Here is a 21648-nt window from a genome sequence, read left to right as displayed (position 1 = left end):
ATTACAGAGAGTCAGCAAAGCTATACGAACCATGGCCTCCACACATTAATTTTACCCAATACAGAAAGGTGATCATATTCTCACCATTTCACCAAACAGATAAATCACTCTTGCATTCATAAAGGTAGAAGACAGCACCTCTCCCCTACAACTTCCCAAATAATGGAAATTTAGGTAGACATGCCTAACTTACTGGTTGAGGCAAGAATGTACAAGAATGAGAGAATGAGCTCCCTCAACAACAGTAAGAAAAATCTAAAGGTAGCTGTTTACAGATTTAAAACACAAATATCAGTAGCTTTCCCATAAATGGAAACAATTCAATCAGAAGATAAAATGAGTAAAAGATCCCATATACTACTTAAAAGATATACTCAGAGACAAACCTAAGAAATGTGCTGGGCCAGTTGGAGGATATTACATTTTTTAAAGTTAAATAGTTCATTTCAAAACATTTCAGTTAAGTTTTTTAAACTGACATACAGCTACAAGTCAATACACTACTTTAAAGTATAGGTAATATTAAAGTTTGCAGCTTACTGTTGATTCATTTTAGGACTAATTAAGGACAGTGAAAGTAAGTTGTTAATGTTACTTCCTGATTTTGCAAAACTCTAATATATTGTTTTGTATAGCAGCAAAGAGATAGAGAAGTTCTTTCTCTGGAAAAAACAACTGCTGTTCCACTCTTCTGTGGTTACACATATTACCAAATTTTAGAAACATAGTTTTGATTCTAGTGAGAGCGCTCTCTTCGTAAGTTAAAAATACTGAGACTACTATTCTAGAAATAAGCATATAAAGATATAGAAGAGAATTTCTTTTTAAGAAATGCCAACCCATATCACCACAATTTGTATTGAATACTTATTTGAAATGTATATATTGAGAAAGGGAGGATATGTAGGTTAAGGTCCCACCAATATTACTGATGATACCTTGGGAGGTATATGGTAGTGGAGATTACCATCAAAGCATTAGTCATGCTGTCTTTGGTACTCGGTAGAAAGATCTGTGTAAATCTGGCAACAAATATTAATTTCCAGTCTGGTAATAATGCATATTAGCTTTTTGTAGTTTGAGCTGACAGTTAATTACTAACAATTGGGAAGTCTTCATCCTGTTATTATTGATTTGTTTTAGACCTGGAAAAACATTCCTCACCTCTGTTCAGTCCTTAATCAGATGAGATGGTTAATTGGAGTCTTAAGCTCCAAGAGCACACAAGAGTTATAAGTTTTTTCCCAACTGTCTTATACTTTTGCAAATATTATGGTACTAATTTGTGAGTTTCTTTTCCTGTGATAGAAATGTTTTTAAAGTGAAGTATTTCAAGTCAGGGCTATAAGGAAAGCTTACATAGCAGGAAATGAAATGCTGGTTCGAAAAATCTGAATAATGTAGGTGGAAGTTAGAAATGTCAGTTTTTAATTTGCTCTAGAAGAAAATTAAATACACATTATTGAATGCACCAGATGTAGTTTTATATGAACTTTTGTAAATACTCCCCCTCTCTCTTTTCTTTCAAACAAAACTGTGATTTGTAAGGATTATTATTTTTGAGGCAGGATAAATTAGTTTTATGTTGACAGTGTTTTAGTGATTAATGTTTTAATGTTATGTTGAAGTGTTTTAATGAAACACTCACTATGAATATTGATAATTGTTTAGGTTATTTGAAACACATGATTATTAACATTAGTGATAATGTTGTACTAATTGAAATGTGGATTTTAAAAAGGAATAATAAAGCACCTGCATTTGATTGGTAGCAATGAATTTAAAACAATTTGGAAAATGTTTTAATAAATTGTAAATACATTGACATTAATTTAAAACAAACATTCTCAACCATTTCAAAGTTACAAGATAATTCTTACTATCTAGAGATTCACATAGTTACAAGATAAATTAAGACAAAGTTCAGGAGAAATAAAGATGTCACTCAGTTTTGTGGTAAAAAAGGCTTTGAAATTGATGGTGCAGATATCCATTAAGCGCATACTATAATTTTTATCTTAAATAAAGTGTTCACTATTAAAGGGCATGTTCAATTTTCTATTTTAAAAAACACTAAAGAATAAAAGTTCTTGCACTTTTACAAATAGGAGTCACACAATTATTGATCTAAATGGTGGGATTCTGTCTTAGGTCTTTCCTGGAACACACAGGGGTTGGCACATGTGAGGCTGCACTTCCAGCCTCATGTCTATAGCACAGATAGGCTGGTGGGAGTAATCAGGACCAAACCACAGTCAGCAGAGAAAGTGAAACATCCTTGAATAGTGAGCAAAAGTTTAGCAGAGTCAACTGTATGACATGTAAATGCTGGCTACAAAGAAGCCAGATTTTAATTACTTTAGGCAAAGACCTTAAATAACCACAAGGCTGAAAGGGAGAACTCAGCAAGAGAAACATGCTTTCTAGATGAAGAGATCTTTTTAAGGGACCTGATTATTTTGAAATGCAGTATGTTTGCAATAGAGCAATGTAATAGATGTACAAATAAACTGTTCTAAGAAAAGGGAAGAATTATGGCAGGGCACATGTTGCAAATGGGTAGTGAGGCAAAAATTCAACAAATCAATATGTTTCTCATAGAGACATGTACACAGTTTTGATGTGTTAGGAATTGGTTCTGGGTGCTTGTGACTTCTGAGTTCAAGCCATAGGGAGTTAGGGAGGGAAAAGGTTCTCTCACTTGTGGGAATTGCTGGCCTGCTGGCCCCGAAAATGAGTAATTCTCTTCCCTCCAGCTCAGAGCTTTCTTAATAGACTACGGATGGCCAGTAGACTACAATACCCTTAAAAGACATTTAGTTGGTTCTAACCCCTTGAAAGGGTTTGGCAGTACAGAATCTAGGTCAGGCAGACCAAATGAATTAGTAACTTCATAACTATGTGGCTTATTTAATGACAAAGTTGTTATAACTCAATTACTTGAGTGTGCATCCATATCACCAGGTAGGCTTGTTAAATTGCTGGGTTGCAGTGCCCAAGTCTCTGATTCAGTAAGTCTAAGGTGGGACCTGGTAGTTTGCTTATCACAAGTTCCTGTCTCATGCTGCTGGCCAGGGAATGCACATTGAGAACCACTGTTTCAGCTGATCCCTTTGGCATGGTTCTCTTAGGTTTTCTCTATTTTTGGCAAATATGAGATAGAAGCTAGATGAATGGTAGTAAAATTTTTTGCTTACGATCAGTTGCTACAAAGTCATTTGATGGATATTATTAGCTTTAGGTTTTATATTCTTCCTGATTCAGATGCAGTCTAATCTTAGATTTCAATGTAATTTCAAAAAACTGTATATAATAAAATCTAGAACATTTATTTCTGCCAATTTCACAAATCTATAAGCCTCAGAAAAGTACCTATTTCTTCATTCCCCAATTCCTTTTTTACCCCTTAACTCATTTTAATCTGCCTGTACCCTCATCTTGAATCCTTCTACTAGCGTTTGACACTGTTCTGTTTGTTCCGGGAACTGCATCCTTTCAGTCTGGATTTTAGTATCATTGGCTTCTTATCTTCTGCCCCCTCTCCTCTTTGCCCTTGGCAGACATCATTGATTGATTGTAGCACTCCTATGACAGAATTTGAATAATTCTTCACAACATAGCCCTTCAGGAAAACATTTCTAGTTGACTGGAGTTTGTCTTTGAGATTAAACATGTTGTAAAAACTCTAAACTCTTTTCAGAAGCAATCATAACTATTTCCATGGCTTTAGATTTCACTGAATCAAGCCTGGCCTGAAACCCACTACTTCTGGACATAAAGTTAAATAGGGCAATTAATTCCTTTAGTTTTTCAAAACCATTTTGACTAAGGCTTGTGTTCATGTACTTCAAGCTCTTTGAATACATGTTTTATTTCATAAATTAGTAATAATAAAGTCTAAAGATTATCTGGTTTCTGCCTAAAATATCATTAATTAGTTCTCATGCTCCCCTCACATTTCATCTGCCACATGTTATTTTGCAATATATTCTTGGGTTTGAACTGATAACACATTGATAATTTTTTGGAATTCATATTTGAGAGTTAATGTTATCCAATCTTATCAACATTACTATTTGGGATTTAAAAAATCTATAATAACCGGAAGAAAATATTCTCCAATTGAATTAATGTGGTTAAGTACAGTATATTGTTCTCACAGGGACTAAAACAGTTTCATTTTAGCAAAAAAAGTTAGAGGAACAGTAATAAAGGGAAAGAGTAAGGAATACAAGAATTGGCCATCAAGAATATTAGCAGAGATGTTGTCTTTTAACTCTTGCTATAATTTTCTTAAAATAAATTATACATTTTTCTTGAACTATTTCAATATACCAAGTTTTTAAAAGTAAAAGTTATAAATAGCAATAAGTACCCATTAAAATGATAGTTACAAAATGTTCAGCATAGGACTTTTTAAAATTCTCATGTAAATTGCTAAAGATGTAGGCAGGGAGAAAACAGAGGTAAAGAAGATGATGAGATGATGGAAGATCAAACTTAAAATTACTTGCAGAGATAAATTTAAGGGTCTTACTCTATCTTATAATCCCATGGTGATTTCTGAGATGTAAGAGAATTTTTTAATTTAACAGTAAACTGTGGCAGAGAATACATTCGTGATAAAGCAACAACTTCCCTTTTAGGTCTAAGCTATTTTTAAAAAAACTTTATATTTAAAATTAACTTTATATGAGTTCTCTTTAAATCTTTGTGGGATAAAGAAATAGAAATTATGTCAGGTAAGAGGACAGGATATATATAGTCTTACTTACTCACCTCTTGTTGGCTCCCTGCCTGTATGCAGTCACGTGCAATTTAAAAAAAAGACGTAAGACTCTTTGGAGTAACCCTGTTCTAGCAAAAAACCAGCAACAGTATGAAAGTCCATATGGTTAAGTAAGAGTAATGGTTAAGTAAACTGTGGTAGATTTATGTAATTATACCATGCAGCAGTATAATAAATATTTGTTCTCTTTTAAATTATATTTTATTACATAATTAAATTATTATATTGTTATATAATATTTTAAATAATAGGACAGATCCATTCAGTCATTCATAGAACAAACATTTATTGAGTCCCTACAAATTCTAGGTTCTGGGAACAAAGCAGAGAACATGCTAGATTATGGTCCCTTCCCGTGCTAGTGGGGAAAAAAATATAACAAGCAAATAGATAAGATAATTTCAGTGCTATAAACAAAATACAACAGGATAATGTGACAAAAGCATACAGGAGATGGGGGCTCCATTAGCTAAGATGACCAGGGAAAACTTCATTGAAAAAATGCTATTTAAGCTGAGATTTGAATGATGAGGGGAAGCTATTCATATGAAGAAGTACAGAGAGTGTTCCAGGTAAGGGAGAGGGCAGTGGCAAAGGCTGTGATGTTGAGTTGGAGAAATAGGCCATTGTGACTGGAATGGAGTTTAAGTCAAAGAAAGTGGGGGCCAGATAACATAGGACCTTCATGACATTGTGGTGTTTGGATTTCCTTTCACCTACAGATCTTGCTCAATTTATAATAGGATTACATCCCAATAAATTCATTGTAAATTGAAAAAGCTAAGTTGAAAATACATTTAATACTCCTAAGGCTATCAAACATGAGTGAGCCCCTGAAAGGTAGTCCTCACTGTAGGACACATAAAAGCCCCATGTGGCTGGTCTGTAGACTCTTCTTGAGCCTCAGGATCCTCATGGTGTATTAGCAGGTTTCTGGATATGTCGTTAGTTTGTTTTACAACCCTCTAGTGAGAGTTTGGAAGTTGGAAATATAACTTCACATTCAAAGTTCTCCTAACTCAGTGGGGCCTCCTCTGAATAACTGCAGCTATAGCAGCCATGAGGTCATGTCACAAAAATTTAAGGTGTTGGGCTTCTTCATATAAAATCCAGGATTAATGTATGAAATTCCTTAGTTCTCCCTTTAATAAGTAAACAAGACTTAAACCAAAACACCTAGGTCTTCCTTTATCACAAATATTTTTTTAAAAATCCTTCAGTATCAAACAGTAGTTTTGATTCCCTTCAAGTTGGGTGTAATTTCATCCATGACCTGAATGAGCAATAAATAGTGCAGCTCTTCCACTGGTAAAGAAAGGCAACACTTCACTATATCCATTGTTTGTTAATTATTCAATGAACTTTTCAGCTTTATATCCTACCTCTCTCTTCCATGTACCTCGATGCTCCAGACAAACTGCAATATATTTGTTTGCCAAGTATGTCTAACACATTCCCATTTGCGTGCTTTGCTTCATCCTATTTCTTCTACCTAAAATGTGTATTCTGCCCGACCATATTGCTCTTAACTCATCAAAATTTTATTTCATTTAGAACTGTTCAACAATGCATCATAAAGTTATAGTCTGCCTGACTGAGGAAGTATTGGTTGTACATGATTATCTGCTAATGTTACTGACAAGATTTATGAATTTGGTAAGAAGTTGCAATGTATGAGCTCTAAGAACCAAAATACCTAAAATATTTTATAATTCAGTAATTACACTTAACATATATAACATAGTAGAAAATGCAGACTCTTTTTTAGGAAAGGTAGAAAAATATTTCAGATGTAAATGCCATATTTGGATTTATAATTAATAATGTTCATAAATTATAAGTTAGTTACACCTTGTGTCCATGAATAATTTAAATAATATTCTGGGAATATACTGCCAAAAGAAATAAATATTTTTAAAATGTTTATTTTGTAAAGCCATTTGAAACATTTTGTTGAGTAGAAAATGTTGAGGGAGTATTACTTTTTTTTAACAATTACTATTTCAAAATTGTTATCACAGAATTTCAGTCAGAAATGAGCAAAAGTGACATTACCCATTAAAATGAGTTTGGTGAATATTATCCCTTTAATCAACCCAGATAAAGGGGATAAAGGGATACTTTATATACTAAGGGAATTAGAAGCTATTTTATTGCTAGCAACTCCAGTTGGGTCCCCTAAATCTGGACCTGGAGACCTTTGGAATCCAGTGGAGCTTTTTAAAAAGTCTTGTTTAAGTAGATAGTTAAGCGCTGGATATATTACCTTTATATTTTAATTATAAATATTACTTGAATCATAAAAATCTCAGATTGTGAAGTAGTTGGTTATGTGAATGACCGAAGATCTGCTGTACAAAGTAATATTATCAGACACATTTACATAGCTTATTACTAGAAACTAACATCCTTACATATGCAGAGTATTTTTTAAGATTTGATTTTAATTCTAAAAAAAATCTTAAAATTAATTTGGATACAAATCACATTCTATACAACAGTTAGAATGGTATTCCAGTAATTACATGCAAAACATTTAAAGAATCTAAATTATCATCCTTTAAATGTTTACACGGTGACAAAATTCCTACCAGATAAATTGGAAGCATTTATTTATAACTTCAACTTTTAAAACAGCTAAAACAATAAGTAAAAGGTAAACTATTATGTAATTTTTAACTTTAACATCATTGCTTTTTTGAGAATCTGATGAAAAACGTTTTCTGTCAGAAAAACGCACATACTAAAGCCTGTCTCAGGACTGAATAGTCATTCAACATATATTAATTGAATGTCTGTTGTACCCCAAGGACCTAGAATAGAGGCACAAGCTCTTATACCATGGAGCTTACAATCATAGAAATGAAGACAGAACATTTTAAAAGTAATAATACTTAAATAAGATCGATTGTTGGTATGTGCTACAATGGTTGTTAGTTAAAAGTACCCCTAATTTAGGACAAGATATAAGCCTCGAATCTAAAGTAATAACACTTGTGGTAATTTTTTTAAAAAAGAGAATCCATTTTACATCTCATAAGAAAATGTTATATAACAAAGGAAACTTTACATATATGTATTAAATCAAACAAAAACAAATATTGCAAGATAATAGTAGGTAGGTGTATGAACTTTTAAAACCTGAGGTAATGGGCTATATGACATTTAAGGTTGAAAATAAACCTAGTGATGTTGTAGACATCATGATAACAATTTGTTAGTATAGGTCATAAAGCAATTTTAAAGTTCATTTGGTTTTCAGAAAATGGAGAGAAAACCCTTAAAAAACAAACTTTAGATACTCTGTCTTATCATGTTGTTTGCTAGGGGCCAGGCTTTTTAGACATCCATGGAAAATTCACCAAGACTAAAGATGATGAAAGGAAAAAAAGAAGGATAAATAGGAAATATCAGCTAGTTATGGTTAAGAAGTGTTTATTTCTGTAAACATTTTTATTTTTTAAAAATGCTTATTTTTTGAATTTTCCCTCCTAAGTGTCTCACAAGAAGGCATGCTTTGTTTATAAAGATTTGTAGTGGTCTAGTGGGTTTAAAAATTAAGAGCTTTCTAAAATGTCCTTTACAATTAACATGTTAAAACTACTTTTTATTGTGCTATTTATAAGCTTATGTAACTCCAATTACATTTCAAGTGTAAAAGTTTTCTTTTTAATTTATGTATACTACAGAAGGAATTGGAAGAACAATGACCAAAATTTGACAAAATATCCAGTATAGTAACATCCACTATGTCCAATTACTCTTCTCAAACTATTGCCTCTTCCCTTTCTCAAAACATATCCTTAGCAAACAACAAAAACTCCCTTCCGAAAAACTCATTCAACTATTAAGTTGCATTTTAGAAACGGGTCCTTATTGATGTCCAGATTAAACAGATTTTTAAATCAAAACATGTTAACAAGAATAAAATTGTTAGGCAATATATCTTTGTGTGATTATAAACTAAAAAACATTTTAGGGCTCATCTTTATCAAATGGTTTATGAAAATTTGCCTTTGAATTATATTCACATCACTGAATTGACTTTTATGTTGTCTTTGAAAGACATTTAATAGACATTATTTATTAAGAAAGCTAGCAAATAAAATTAAAATAATTATGTGAACCTACTATAAGTAACATTGCTTTATATTAGGTCTTAGGAATTTCTGGCAGACTTAGTTTTTGTAATTCACATATCATGTCATTTTAAAATTACAAAATGCAATGTCCATGTGCATATTCTGCTTGAAAAAGTACCTGCTCCTAGAGTTCCTGAATTAATGGATTAGCAGTCAAGTCAACTACCTGTAACACTATTAGTCACAGATTTTACTGAAACATGTTTATGCATAGTTTCTTAAAGAAATATTATGAAACTTTTCACTGAAAATGCAACATCAGAATGATTATAAATGGAGCTCAAAGTCAGTTTGAATGCTAAAGAATTTCTTCAATGTCTTCTGTTAGTGAAAACAGTGTTCTGTTTTTGAATAAAATGCTTCAGAGGAAAAGCCTGCTTAGAATGAAAATCCTAGATGGATTTGGTTACTCTCTACCAGATAATACAGACACAAATGCATAGAAACCACACACAAAAAACACACCCTTTAATCCTGAATTTGGCTTTTATTTTAAAATACATTTAGCATGGAACTATCATAGGACAAAAAAATAATAATAAAACAAAGAAATGGAATCTTTTCAAATGCCTTTTAAGCTAGATACAAAATTAGTAAGATAGCATAAACCTAAATAATGGGAAATAGTCCTTACAGTTCTATTAAGCACAATTAGAAACAAAAGTTCTTTGCACATTTTCCAACGTACCAATAAATTCCTAAGTGCCTTGGTTTCCTTTTAACCAATAGGGAAGGGTCTCAAATTTAGTTGCTTTACTTAAAATTATCAGATTCAATATTGGTAAAAATTACCATGTCCCTAAATTCTCAATCAGAATTATAAAAATATGAGCTCAAATAGTTATGCTGCCCCAAATAGAAACACCTTAAGTGATATTTCTGAATAATCAGATATTGCACTAAAGTCAGTAATTCTTCTCCTGATGTTCATTTATATAGAAAGTTAATTCTCTTTTTTATGAAAAACTTACCACAAGTAAACGTAACGTTAACTTAATTACAACTACACTTCAAAATATAAAGGCACAGACAGAATAAAGAAGAGTTTAATACTATACCCAAATTTTACACAATGTGAAAATAATAAAGTTGAAAAAGATAATAGGATCTAAAATACTGATACTGCTACATTTTATAATTTACCTTAAGTAGCTAATAATAAATGGGTACTAAAAGTTAACATTGCTCAGTCCAATCCTTTCCAAATAATTTAGAAAAATGGTTTGTTTACATATGAAGCATGTGCATTGTCCCATCTATAAATTTCAACTTTTACATGTCCATTCACTGGAAATATCTACCTGCAATATAAACCATCAAGACAATGTACAAAAAATATATCTTATTCTTATAACTTATAATACACAGAAAAATACCTACAAAAATGGAAATATTTCTCCATTTAGCTTCCCAATAAATTAGTGAGAAAGTTTAGCCCATTCCACATTTCTTTCTAAACAAAGGCTAAAGAATTGAGGATGGTTTACTTCTAGCCCTGTCAATTTGACATATTTTTAAAATGTTAGCCTGATTATATGTAACTTAAGATAAAGTTATCATCTTATTTTTATATCACAGTATACATGGCATTTATTAATTCAGCAACAGAAAGGCACACTTAGCAAGCAATAAAATTCAGTACCGGAATTACTAAGCTGATATCCAGAACTATTGCAAATAAAATACCTTCAACACAGTTTTCAGAACTGGGTGAAAAAAAAGGAATCACAAAACTAATTTTTCTGAAAATTTGGTCCATTAAAAATGCCTCCCATGTTCAACATCATGGGTAACATGAAAGGTGATGGCAGTGTAAACAAGAGGCAGTAAACCAATGTGTTAGCATGTGAATTCTGGGCTAGTAATTCTGCAATTCTATTAGGAAATGGCTCCCATAGTAGATAAATGTTAAATATATTTGTTAATAACAATATACCTGTATTAAGTCCAAGTACACAGGTACAATGTTTGCATATTATTATTGATTTTATAGTACACCCCCACAGTTTAAAAAACTCAGGCATATTATATATAACATATATTAGATACATAATCGCATGTTATGTACCTTAATATATATTATATACAACTGGAATCCATAACAGCACAAAACCCTCCAAATATTACAAGAACATTCTAAATGGATACTTATCATTTTCTCAGTGTTGAAATAGCTCAGCTCACCTAAAACAATATTTGGATGTGCAATGACAAAATGCACTGACTCTTAGGAATTTACTTAAATAACTAAGTTAAATTCCTGCAAAAGCCTAACTCCGATTTGGCTTTTACCTAGAATATATTTTTAGATATCAGTAACTGATACCCTCCTTTTTTATCATAAACAGTATTTCTCCATCAAGAGATACCAATAAAGAAAAATATGTAAGGAATCAAAAATGTGATAGAGAAACCAACCATTCCATAGGTAATATACCGATAAGGAAGTTCAACTTCCATGTGCTGTCTTGCTCTTCGAACATCATCATACGGTATACTGAAGATCTTACAAGCTAAAGGAATGGTGATCTTTTTCATCATATCTCTGACTATTAGTACAAATGCCATCCCTATAAGGATCCGCAATATGGCTTTTCCAAACAGAGTCACGGTAATGGGGGGCATAGCTAAAGGTAATATATCCAGAGAAGGATCTAATATTAGACCCACATTATAGATAACATGAGATCCACATGCAATTCCAGCACCACTTCCTAGAATCTCAGCTGTGTCTCCCCGGGATGTACTCCAGGTGTCGAGTGTGAAAGAAAAGATCCCTAAGGCTAAATGAAGCCCGATGATGATTAATGGTGCATATTTGTGAGTTTGATTGAAGTTGTCAATCAGGTCCACAAATGGATAGAAGATAGCTAAGATTAAAATGGTATATAGGAATCCAGCAATAATATCCTGGGAAAAGAGAGAAGTAGAATTGTTTAGTGTAATACTATTTTTTGGCATTTAAAAACATACATTTCACATTTCAAATGTTAGTAAATATAAATTTTTTTAATATGTCACATTCACAAAGTAAACTTTATTAAATGACCATATAAAAGGTACTAAAACCTGCATAGTATAACAGAATTTATTGATAATAATAAAAGGATTATGTTTTCATAGTTTTATCCTTTATTAATTAACTAATATATACTATACTTAAATTTATATTCAAATCCTGGACAACAAACTATGTTTAAATTATGATGAAGTTTTCATTTCTGGGTAAAAGAGTATACTTATTTTTCAAAGAAACTATTTTCATTTCATACATATTTAAATATATAATTATTTCCATGACTAAAGAGCCTATAAAGCTTGGATAGTTCCCTTTTCCAATTTTTCATTCACTGAACAAATATTGAATACCTACATTTGCCTGGTACTATTTTAGGGGCTGAGGATACATTGCTTTAAAAATGATGAGATTCCTGCTGTCACAGAGCTTACATTTTAGTGGGGATGACTGACAATAACCATGTAAGTAAAATAGTAGATAAAAACTACAATTTCAGACAGTTATGTTATGAGGAAAATAAAGCAGGACAATGGGATACTATAATAAAAGACCCTAGTAGAGTGATTATGGAAACCTGTCTGAGGAGGTAGCACTTGAGCACAGACCTGATTCCAAACAGGAGTCAGCCCTATCTTTAGGTCGAAGGAAAAGTGCTCCAGGTGGAAGGAATACCAAGTGCTAAGGCCTTGAGGCAGTGAAGAAACTAGTGAGTGAGTTCAAATCACTGAGAGAAATTCAGTATGGCTCAGATAGTATAGTATGCAAAAGAAAGAGGATGTGGCATGAGGTCAAAGAGATAGAGAGAGCTCAAATCATGTAGGGCCCTTGTAGGCTAGGTAAGGAGTTTAGATTTTGTGTCAAAAGTGAGAGGGAGCCTTTGAAAGATTCCGAAGTAGGAGTTTAACACAATCCGATTGATATTTGTAAAAGAACACTTATCTGCTGTGCAGAGAATGGATTATGGAGGAAAAGTGCAGAAGATAGGAGAGTACTAGTGGAAAGTACTGCAGTGGTTCACTCTAGATATGGTCCAAATCTACATGAAGAGTACATAGACGGATTCAGTAAAATACTTTTAAAAGTTGACAACTTCAACATGGTGATGGTTTGAAAGTGAGAGTGAAGCAAGAGAGAAAAGGATCAAAGATGACTCCTAATTATAGGCACAAACAATTGGGTAGATGGTAAAGGATAGTTTACTGCAGGAAATAAAACTATTATTAAAATAACTTTCCTTTATGAATCATTCATGAACAAAAATGTTACAGAACTTCCAACTTAAAACAAAACCCAGGGATCTACTCTTAATATTAATATTTTATCAAAAGAGTTACTTATATTCACTGCCTGCACTTCCACACTTCCTTTTTTTTCTAAACTCATCAGTGCACTAAGACCACTCTTCTTTGATACTAGCGGTCTTTATGCTGCCAAAAACAATGGTCATTTCTCAGCAGTATTCAATACAGTTTAGCAACAGCCTACTTTAATGTTTTTCTGTCTTACAATTTTTATTATGTAATACTTCATACATAGAAAAAGATATGTAAAGTGTATATGAAATTATAAAATTAATAGCTATGAATTCATTGCCCCAAAAAAGAAGTGTAATACCAGTACTTTCAATCTACTGATGTGCTCTCTTATTCTATTACTCTACATCTTCACCAGAGACAATTATAAACTCAAGCTTTGGCTGAATAAAATACCTGTTTTTAAAAGCTGTTTGTCACATATCTCCAAATAAAGTGTTACCTAGTTTGGCTTCTTTCTGAGCTTTATAAAAATGTTATATAGTATACAGTATCCTTTGATTTGCTTTTTACATTTAACATTGTCTTTAAGGTTTATTCATTACATGTAGTTGTAGGTCTTTCACTTGCACAACTACGTAATATTTTGCTGTGATTAAATAATTTATTTATTTTAATTAAAGCATCACTGATACACAATCTTATAAAGGTTTCACATGAACAACATTGCGGTTTCAACTTTCATCCCACCATTGCAGTCACTATCAGTGTAGTAAGATGCTGTAGAGTCATTACTTATCTTCTCGGTGCTGTACTGCCTTCCCCGAGACCTACCTATATTGTGAGTGTGAACTATAGTGCCCTGTAATCCCCTTCTTCCTCCTTCCCCACCCACCTTCTCCACCCCCTTCCCTTTGGTAACCACTAGTCCCTTCTTGGAGTCTGTTGAGTCTGCTGCTTTTTGGTTCCTTCAATTTTGCTTTGTTGTTATACTCCACAAATGAGTGAAATCATTTGTTACTTGTCTTCCTCTGCCCGGCTTATTTCACTGAGCATAATAATACCCTCTAGCTCCATCCATGTTGTTGCAAATGGTAGGATTTCTTTTTCTTTTATGGCTGAATCATATTCCATTGTGTATATGTACCACCTCTTCTTTATCCATTCATCTACTGTTGGATACTTAGGTTGCTTCCATATCTTGGCTATTATAAATAATGCAGCAATAAACAGGAAGGTGCATATGTCTTTTTGCATCTAGGATCTTGTTTTCTTAGGGTAAATTCTTAGGAGTGGAATTCCTGGGTCAAGTGGTATTTCTATTTTTAGTGTTTTTGAGGAACCTCCATATTGCTTTCCCCAAAGGTTGAACTAATTTACATTCCCACCAACAGTGTAGGAGGGTTCCCCTTTCTCTGCATCCTTGCCAGCTTTTGCTGTTCCTTCTTTTGGATGTTGGCCATCCTAACTGGTGTGAGGTGATATTTCACTGTGGCTTTAAATTTGCATTTCCTTGATGATTAGTGATGTGGAGCATCTTTTCATCTGCTTCTTGGCCATCAGAATTCCTTCTTTGGAGAAGTGTCTGTTCAGATCCTCTGCCCATTTTTTAATCAGATTATTTATTTTTTGGATGTTGAGGCATGTGAGTTTTTCATATATTTTGGATGTTAACCCCTTATCGGATAAGTCATTTATGAATATATTCTCCCATACTGTAGGATACCTTTTTGTTCTGCTGGTGTCCTTTGCTGAAGAGAAGCTTTGTAGTTTGATGTAGTCCCGTTGGTTCACTTTTGCTTTTGTTTCCCTTGCCCGTGGAGATATGTTCATGAAGAAGTTGTTCAAGTTTATATTCAAGAGATTTTTGCCTAGGTTTTCTTCTAAGAGTTTTATGATTTCATGACTTACATTCAGGTCTTTGATCCATTTTGAGTTTACTTTTGTGTATGGGGTTAGACATAATCCAGTCTCAATCTCTTACAGGTAGCTGTCCAGTTTTGCCAACACCAGTTGTTGAAGAGGCTGTCATTTCCCCATTGTATATCCATGGCTCCTTTATCATACATTAATGGGCCATAAATGTGTGGGTTTGTGTTTGGGCTCTCTGTTCTGTTCCATTAATCTATGGGTCTGTTCTTGTGCCAGTACTAAATTGTTCTGATTACTATGGTTTTGTAGTACAGTCTGAAGTCAGGGAGTGTAATTCCCCCAGCTTTGTTTTTCTCTCTCAGGATTGCTTTGGTTCTTCAGGGTCTTTTGTGGTTCCATATGAATTTTAGAACTATTTATTCTAGTTGGTTGAAGAATGCTATTGGTATTTTGATAGGGTTTACAATGAATCTGTAGAAATGCTTTGGGCAGGATGGCCATTTTGACAATATTAATTCTTCCTATCCATGAGCATGGGACATATTTCCATTTATTGGTGTCTTCTTTAATTTATCTCATGAATGTCTTGAGTTTTCAGTGTATAGGTATTCATCTCCTTGATTAGGTTTATTCCTAGGTATTTTATTCTTTTTGATGCAATTGTAAATGAAGTTGTTTTCCTGTTTATTTCTGCTAATTCATTGTTAGTATACAGGAATGCCACAGATTTCTGTGTATTAATTTTGTATCCTGCAACTTTGCTGAGTTCAGTTATTAGTTCTAATTGGTTTCTGGTATAATCTTTAGGGTTTTCTATGTACAGTATCATGTCGTCTGCAGTGACAGTTTAACTTCTTCCTTACCGATCTGGATGCCTTTTATTTTTTTTTGTGTTGTCTGATTGCTACGGCTAGGACCTCCAGTACTATGCTGAATAAAAGTGGGGAGAGTGGACATCCTTTTCTTGTTCCCAATCTTAAGAGGAAAAGCTTTCAGCTTTTCACTGGTAAGTATGATGTTGGCTGTGGGTTTGTCATATATGGCCTTATCTAGGTTGCGGTACTTACCCTCTATACCCATTTTGTTGAGAGTGTTTACCATGAATGGATGTTGAATTTTGTCAAATGCTTTTTCAGCATCTATTGAGATGATTGTGTGATTTTTGTCCTTTTTGTTGATGTGGTGGATTATATAATTTATTTTTCCACCTTCCCACTAATGGTCATTTAGCTTGTTTTTAGGTTTTGGATTAGTTCATTCATTATGGTTGAAATTGAATACTTTCTTAGTTGGTATCTATAAGCATACCAGGAGTATTATAAACAAAGCTACTATGCTCTCTTTGAATATTCCTTGGTTTGGGTCTGCAAGAGTTTCTCCAATATATATGTGTAGGAATGGGATGACAGAATTATAAGATATGTGCATGTCAATTTTATAAGACAAAAGAAAATTTCCAAAATGTTTATAGAAATTTATACCCCATCAGTTGTTGGCATTTCATGATTGGTTTAATTTGCATTTACCTGATTATTCATTACCTTTTCACAAGTTTATGGGCTGTTCATTTTCTATGCAATGTAGATTTCTGTAACTTTTGACCAACTGTGTTTTTGGATTTGACTTTCTTTTTCTTGGTGCTTTACATGGCCTCTTTAGTCTTCATATAAATCCTTTATCAATTATACCTTTATCAGTAAACTCTTTTATCAATAATATGTGCTATAAACATCTATTGGAGTTTGTGGTTTGACTTTTCATTTTCTTTATGACATTTGTTGATGAACAGAAGTTCTAAATTTTAGTGTAGTCATACTTATCATTATTTCTTAAGAAAGCCTTCCCTGCTGCACCATGATAAAATAATGTTATTCAAAAAGTTTTTAAGTTTGCCTTGTACATTTAAGACTTCAATACACCCCAGATTCCTGCCATTGTCCTCACTGTCCAACAGTTCAATAAAATCTTTGTCATTGTTGGTAAACAGTACAATGCTTGAAACCATTTTTCCTATTGATGAATTCAACTCCAAATCAGAATACTAAGGAGTATAAAATAGCTGCAGAATACATAGACAACTACTAAAGAGACTAAGAACTGAATATCCAACTAAAATTTTTTGAGGAAATAGATTATGTTCTTTCACCACTACCTTCCCAGGTAATTTAGCATATTGGAGATACTCAAATATCTGCTGAATAGATGAATGAATAAATGAATCCTTTACAGGAATTTATCTACTTTAACAAAATCTACTAAATTAAATTGTACATGAATATCTTTACTCTGTTTTTCAACAACTTACCATACTATAGATAATAGAAAAACATTAAAAATTTTTATTTCTATATAAAACAAGCTTTCACTGGTATTGTCCTATTCTACAATATGAAGTAAGGTTATTTAAATTTTTAATTGTGTTCACTTTATACAAATGACTCCTTTTATAATAGGTCAAAGAAAGCTACAATCAGTTAACAAAATGTTTATGGAAATATGAACTGAGGCAATAAATCATTTGTGTATTTAAACTTCTTAGAAGGACATACAAAGTATTTCATATCAGGCTTCTGCCTATTATTAACCTCCAATGTCAGATCCCATAATGAATTTATAGATTCTACTTCTACTTATCTTGGAATTACCTTTCCAATCCATATTTTAGGCAAACTATTACACATCCTTTGAGATACTGCTCAGGCATCTATCTTCTCCACAAACTTTCTTTTCCTACCCCATAATAGGGAACTTCTTCCTCTTTCTTCCCATAGCATCTTCTAAAACCTGCTAAAACAGTTACCATGTTGTTTCCCATTTTTTAGCTTATCTATTTCTCCCAGAAAACCAAAGGTCCACAACCTTTGGTGCCCGTTAAAATCACTTTGGGAATTTTACAATAACTGATGCCTGGCCAGTCCTCACAGATCGACTTAATTGAACTTAAGTGGGAATGGGCCATCAGTATTTTTTTTAAAAGCTCCCCAGTGATTCTATTGTGCAGCCCCAGTTAAGAATTACTGCATTACATATTTATATAATATATACTTAGACTGTGATTTCTCAAAGGCAAAGACTTTATCTTATTTATACATATGTACCCCAGTAACTGACACATTAGCAGGCAGTAAAATTTGGTTAAATTAAGACAATCAAAATAATTCCTTAGACTCATCACATTGACTATATAATCTTGCCTGACAAGAACTCTGTAAGAGAAATAGATTAAACAGAATTTCTTGCTTTTAGACTAAAGATATCAGGGTATAATAGTACTTTCTGTACTGAAAACACTATTCTAATATTTTACATTTGTTGCCACATTTAATTCTTAGAACCACCTTTGATATGGCTTGCCTGGGACAATCTAATTTTACTCTGTTTTCCCCAGAATAAATATTAAAAGTGCTTTCTTTTCAAAAGTGTCCAAATTTGATCAAAATTTATAGTTATCTTACCTAGCCAGTTTTTAAATTAAGAAAAAACTGGAGTAAGGTCAGAAAGCTACTTATTTAAGCTCATAGATTGAAGTTGGTCAATACATTTGTTGAAAAAAATGAATAGTCTCAGAACTAGGAATTAAATATTGTAAAGTCAAGAGAAACTAAATTTTCAACATTTTTTTTTAACAAGGGGTTCCATGAAAACTCATTGATACATACCTAAGTTACCAAAGAATTATGGTTAATTGAATTTTACTACAGTTACTCAAAAGATTCCACAAGTGACCCAAACTTTGGATATTAGAGATTGCAAATTATGTGATTGTCAAACCTCTATTACTCATATTTCAGACCCCCCAATTGTCAGTTTCACTTTATGAAGTTATGTTCCCTTTATCATCTTACCCTTTCTTCCCTACCTTGAATCTGAAGACACAGGTCTCAGGGAATAACCACATGCCTTATTTCTTATTTAAATTTCATGACTGATTCAAAATTTTAAGTTACACACTAATATGGAAATATTCTGAGCCTTGTAATTCTCACATAGAATGTGGACCAAGTTATGTTTAAATAAATGACCACTGGTTAGTTATTTATATAAAACCACACATAATATATTTACTCTAAGGTTAAAAGAAGAGTTACTAGCTCTGAACTTAGCTATTTTTTTAATTACAATCCTTTCATGTTATATACATTTTCATTTCTACAAAATGTTTTTTACAGTACCCTTAAAAAAATAATCAATTAAATGACTTTTTAAGACTTTGTTTACATTTGATCCCTTTAAGAATTCTTTAAAATATATCGTTTCAGTATATTTTAGAATACTCGAGTATACTTCAGTATAACATAAAACATCCAGTATTTCTTGTCCTCTACTTTTTTTGTATAACTCCAAGAATATTTTTTTTTTTGTAGATAATTATTTTTTATTGAAGGGTAGTTGACACACAGTATTACATTACATTTAACTCCAAGAATATTAAACTTAGATTGCTACAAGACTCTTCAAATCTGCCTCCCTTTCTAAATGAGTTATTAACTATTTATGATATTAGCATGAATAGTAAGGAGATTGAAATTCCAGGCAACAGAACTAGAACAGGAGAGAAGAACTGAATTAAGAACAAAATACGGCAGCTATCATTGTGCTATCAATTTAATACGTAACATTAAAATGTATAACTAAATGGTTTTAAGCATTACAGTACAAAGTATACAATAAAGAAAAGTTAAGAGGTAACATAAAGATCTCAAAGCAAATTTTCCAAAAACATAGCAAATAATTTTAGTTATTAATTTTAAATAACTTTATATGCCCTGAAAGTTGATAGATAATTACACAATTAAATGGAATATTCAAGATTATCATCAAATTTATGGTAGAAAATATCAATACCATAAATTCGGTAAAGACTCATTATGTATTAAATCTGGAATTACCTCCCTTTCATTTCTCCTGATCAGGCAGTAGAACAGGGAGGCTAGTTTGCTGAGACTAGAATTCAGGATGCCTATTGTTGCTTTTTAATCATAGTATATTTCAGGTGTCCTGCTTCTGATTTCAATATGCCTCTTAGATGCCAACAGAGTTTCTAATAACAAAATGTACTATGGGAATGCATTACCTTTGATTTTAAAGGTATTACTAGGGATAGATTTTGAAATTTTTATCTTCAATTAAAAATTCAAATTTAATACATGCTCAGTAAAGAAAAATGATAAAACACTAATAAACACTAACAAATAGTTATCCAGGAATAATCACTATTAAAACTTTTGGTGTTTGCTGTTCCAGACCTTTCTTACAACATGTTTTGGGGTTTTGGTGGGAGTTTTTTGGTTGTTTTTTTTGTTGGTTTGATTTTTAGTTTTTATAAAAATGGGTTTGAGAGGTACATACTATTTTATAATTTCATAATACCTTTCTAAAAAGACTTTCCACATACAGCCATTTAAACTTTTAATACAATTTTTGGTCAGTGTAATTACGATATATTGATAATTTTCTAATGTAGAAACAAAACAGTAATTTGACAAGTATTCAATCTAGTAACTTAAAAATGGCTTGTGTCTTAAGAAATTAACTTTTGAAAGGTTTCAAGTTAAAAAAATGGATGTAGTAACTCGTCTACTTTTCTGGGGATTAAGAAAAGTAACAATCTACGAAAGTAATGTGGATGTTAAAAATAAACTAAGCTGTTGCTCTGTGTTGTAACAATAACAACAAAGCATATGGCAAATACCAAATGTTCATTACAAATTATTAGAACACATTATTGAAACTCTCTTCTTAATGTTAATGAAAATACCCACTTAGATAATATGGTATGTAAGCACATATTAGCAACTTCTAGGGCACACTCTGCCTATAGTTCCATACTAATTTCACAATAAACAGTGGAAAAACTAATTATAATTAAGAAAATAGCTCAAATGCAAGTCATTACTGGAACATTAAAATGCAGAAAATGCAAAAATTGCGGGAATATATCAGATCCATAATGTTAACAAAGGGGGGTTCATTAATGGGTATAATTTCATTTATCAATTACAAAATGATAAGCAATATATTATTAACAACAGTTACGGTTAAACACTGAACTATAATTTACAATGCTTACAAATTACCCCTGATTTCACTTTCAAAAGAAAAACAAATACTTGAATACTACACATAATAAAATTCAGTAGCTAGTCTGAATAGAACTAATAAAATATTGTACAGGACAAGATGGCTTTTGAATAAAGGACCGGGGTTATCAGACTCATGGTTTACAAAATAATATATCAATATTGTTTTTACTTCAGCTGATTCAGGAAAATAGACATTATCCAATGTATAACAAAATGAACTCAACACAGCCTGAATATTTGACCAAACCACTAAAACACACCTTTTTTAAAAAATAATACTTTTGAAATTATATATTCAGTCCTCTTCAGAGTCTTGGTCCTCTTTTTATGATAATGAACCTAGAGATAATGTAATCTAATAGTTTTCCTTCAAGAATATCAGGGATTCATTTTTTGTCAAAGATGCATAACCACTTGGCAGTTTCTTAGGAGCGGTATTGCTGACTTGGGAGTGGAAGGGAATAACTAGCAAGCACAGAAATGGATAACA

The 21648-nt window shown here is 32.2% G+C and overlaps 1 protein-coding gene across 1 annotated transcript in view; it reads right to left on the bottom strand.

Moving 5' to 3' along the window:
• Positions 1–9398: 9398 nt before the first annotated feature.
• Positions 9399–21648, bottom strand: part of SGPP1 (sphingosine-1-phosphate phosphatase 1) — a 37223-nt gene continuing 24973 nt past the window's right edge. Inside the window, exon 3 of the mRNA XM_036896279.2 lies at positions 9399–11841. Within this exon, the coding sequence (XP_036752174.1) occupies positions 11290–11841 (552 nt within the window). The 3' untranslated portion in view covers positions 9399–11289. The remainder of the gene's footprint in view (positions 11842–21648) is intronic.

The sequence above is a fragment of the Manis pentadactyla genome, chromosome 11, assembly GCF_030020395.1.
Source record: "Manis pentadactyla isolate mManPen7 chromosome 11, mManPen7.hap1, whole genome shotgun sequence".
In the NCBI taxonomy this organism is placed as follows: Eukaryota; Metazoa; Chordata; class Mammalia; order Pholidota; family Manidae; genus Manis; species Manis pentadactyla.
This window is presented reverse-complemented; position numbering and strand designations above follow the sequence as displayed.